This window comes from Halichoeres trimaculatus, unplaced genomic scaffold (genome assembly GCF_033239565.1).
Source record: "Halichoeres trimaculatus isolate MK-OKI-2021-1 unplaced genomic scaffold, fHalTri1.1 fHalTri1_scaffold_4, whole genome shotgun sequence".
In the NCBI taxonomy this organism is placed as follows: domain Eukaryota; kingdom Metazoa; phylum Chordata; class Actinopteri; order Labriformes; family Labridae; genus Halichoeres; species Halichoeres trimaculatus.
In genome coordinates this window covers 2,936,754-2,939,225 of record NW_027437182.1, presented here as the reverse complement: position 1 = coordinate 2,939,225, position 2,472 = coordinate 2,936,754, and the positions used below count along the sequence as shown (strand labels likewise).

General features: G+C 41.5%; 1 protein-coding gene across 1 annotated transcript; it reads right to left on the bottom strand.

The window, feature by feature from the left end:
* Positions 1–999: 999 nt before the first annotated feature.
* On the bottom strand, positions 1,000–2,253 carry LOC141788773 (beta-1,3-galactosyl-O-glycosyl-glycoprotein beta-1,6-N-acetylglucosaminyltransferase 4-like). The gene has a single exon (XM_074667833.1). The coding sequence runs from the start codon at positions 2,251–2,253 to the stop codon at positions 1,000–1,002; it is 1,254 nt and encodes a 417-aa protein (XP_074523934.1).
* Between the last annotated feature and the right edge of the window lie 219 nt (positions 2,254–2,472).

Below are 2,472 nucleotides of genomic sequence, written 5' to 3'. Positions count from 1 at the left end.
GACAATTCCTTTGACCAATCAACCGTCTGCAGTGTGTTGCTCCACCTTCGGAGAGCGGATCGGTTCAGTCTGGCACCCATACGAAAGGGTCCCAAAAAAGTATGTCAGCTCGTCTTCGTTTTTAGGGATCTGTCCCGGGATGAGTCAGTGGAAACGCCGCAAAAAGCCGTACCGAGACGAACCAAACCGGTCTGCTTGGTGGAAACGCGGCTTAATTGTTGCCACTGTAGTGCACCTGTTGCTAATTCCATGAACACCAATACAGCTGAAAGTGATTAACGATGTCCTCAGCTGCTTAACCAACCAGAAAATTATCAGACAGGTTTAATTGATTTCATGCCAGGCCCAATAAAAAAAGTGTTCCTTTAATTTTTGTGAGCAGTGTGTATATATATATATATATATATATATACAGTGGGGAAAATAAGTATTGAACGCGTCAACTTTTTTCTCATCACGTTTATTTCCAAAGATGCAATTCAAACAAAATTTCTCCCAGACATTGTTATTAACTCAAATAATCCACACATGAAAAGAAATCACAACGTTCAGGTCCATAAATAATGATTATTTGGAATTAGGGACGATAACGCAGGAAAACACTTCATGCCCCAAGGATACAAAAAACATTAAAGGGTTACAAATAAACAGACGCCTGTCTCCTTCCAGGCTTTTTGATTTTTTTCTATTGCCCAGACACCTGTTTGAATACTTCTTTTTTTCATTGAAACAAGCATCACATTCAATGACATTAAAAAACTCATCCATCAGGAAAGTTTCATGGTTTTATCTTCCAAAAGCTTTACACAGTTGCATTAAAAATAAAGTCCAAAACAACAACACACCAGAAGATGTTTTCTTGGGCATATGAATCATGTCTAGATGAGAAAAGTCATTTGGATCAGTGTCTGAACCCAAGAAGTTAACCGTTTTGAATTTTGAGGCCAGTAAAACAAACAAACAAAATAAAATGAAAACCCATAAAGATATAATTTTCCACTAACGGCCAAAAAGCTCCCGTCTTTCCTGGAGAAGCTCCTCAAGGCACTGAACTGTAACAGGGTCCACGTTAGGGTCCAGCTTGTTGAGAAACCAGTGACCACAGTTAAGTAACCAGTTTATCTCTGCTGCACCGTAAATACAAACTTCCCGAATGTATATGGTAGTGCATGGTGGATAACGGCGATTCTTTACCCACTTTACTATCCTGGTCTTACTCGTCATGTCAGTGATGTCTGGATGGGATCTGGGCACCTCCCCGGGTACACCTGGAATTCGCACAAGCGAAGCCCAGATATGTTCTTCTGGCATTTTGGTGTCCACTGTCCATGCCAGAAAGTCCTTGACTACAGCTGAGGAGTTCATATAAACAATGAATTCTCTTGACAAGAAGAAGTAGGTGCTGCCAACAAACATTTGGATACCATGTGGAGGTGGTGACTTCAACTGGTGTGTTTTCACCAGCCATTTGTTGTATTTAGAGGAGCCTTTCAGCTCATAGTGGTACAAATATCTACTGGCCTTGTTCCTTGGTTGTTTTGAATGCAGCATGTTTGATCCATTTAGATTTTTGAGACCTGACACCAGCTCTTTGTTTGTTCTGAGGGGGAAATCCTGGCCACAGAGGTTGATGAGATACTTCCACTTCACATCTGACTTCAAGAGATCATCAAAACAGTTGAGATCGGCTTGTACCCGGCTGAACTCGGTGTAATAGACAATCTCTCGCTTAGAAGCGATGAAGACGTTTGGCAGGCAGCGCACAAAGCCCTCGATGGCTGCTTTGAAGTGATCTGGAGACTTTTCATCGTAGTGGATGCAGTAGATGTTAGCAGGGGAGTAGATGGCTCTGACCAGCCTCTCCACCATCCAGGCATATTTATGCACAACCATTGAATAAGCTATGGGAAAATCTCTCTCCTCCTTAGACACACACACATCGTCATAACCTCTTGCTCTGATGAACTTTGGACAGTCTAAGGTGAGATTAAACAGACTTTCATCTGTGTCCTTAACAATGTGCTGCTCCCTTATGATGCGTGATTTCTCCAACTCCGCAGGGTCCAGATCATAAATGGCCTTACAGTTGATGTTGTACTTGTGGAAAGTCTTAATATCTTCAAGTGGTGGTAAATGTTGAAAGTTCTGCTTGTCCGTCATGGTGACAAACAGCAGGCTGCACAGAACCAGTGTTGAAAGAAGCAAAATGATGAACATTTTCTTGAGATGAGCTTTTGAAATGTGTGTATCCATTCTGCAGGAAGAGAGAAAACAAACTGAGGAGATCTCAAACAAGTCACGAAGGCAATGTGTGTTGCCATAGTTAATATAATTTCCAACAACTTTGGGTGATACGGTACTTTGTTGCCTCTAGGCAGCATGCCAATTTTTTGCCTTTTGCAATCCCACAATCCATCCCAGTTGTCATGAAATACATTAAAAAAGAAAGAAAACCTTAAAGAATCAATAGCA

Excerpts from the sequence above, each read along its gene's own strand:
- LOC141788773 (XM_074667833.1), bottom strand. The coding sequence starts at position 2,253 with ATGGATACACACATTTCAAAAGCTCATCTCAAGAAAATGTTCATCATT.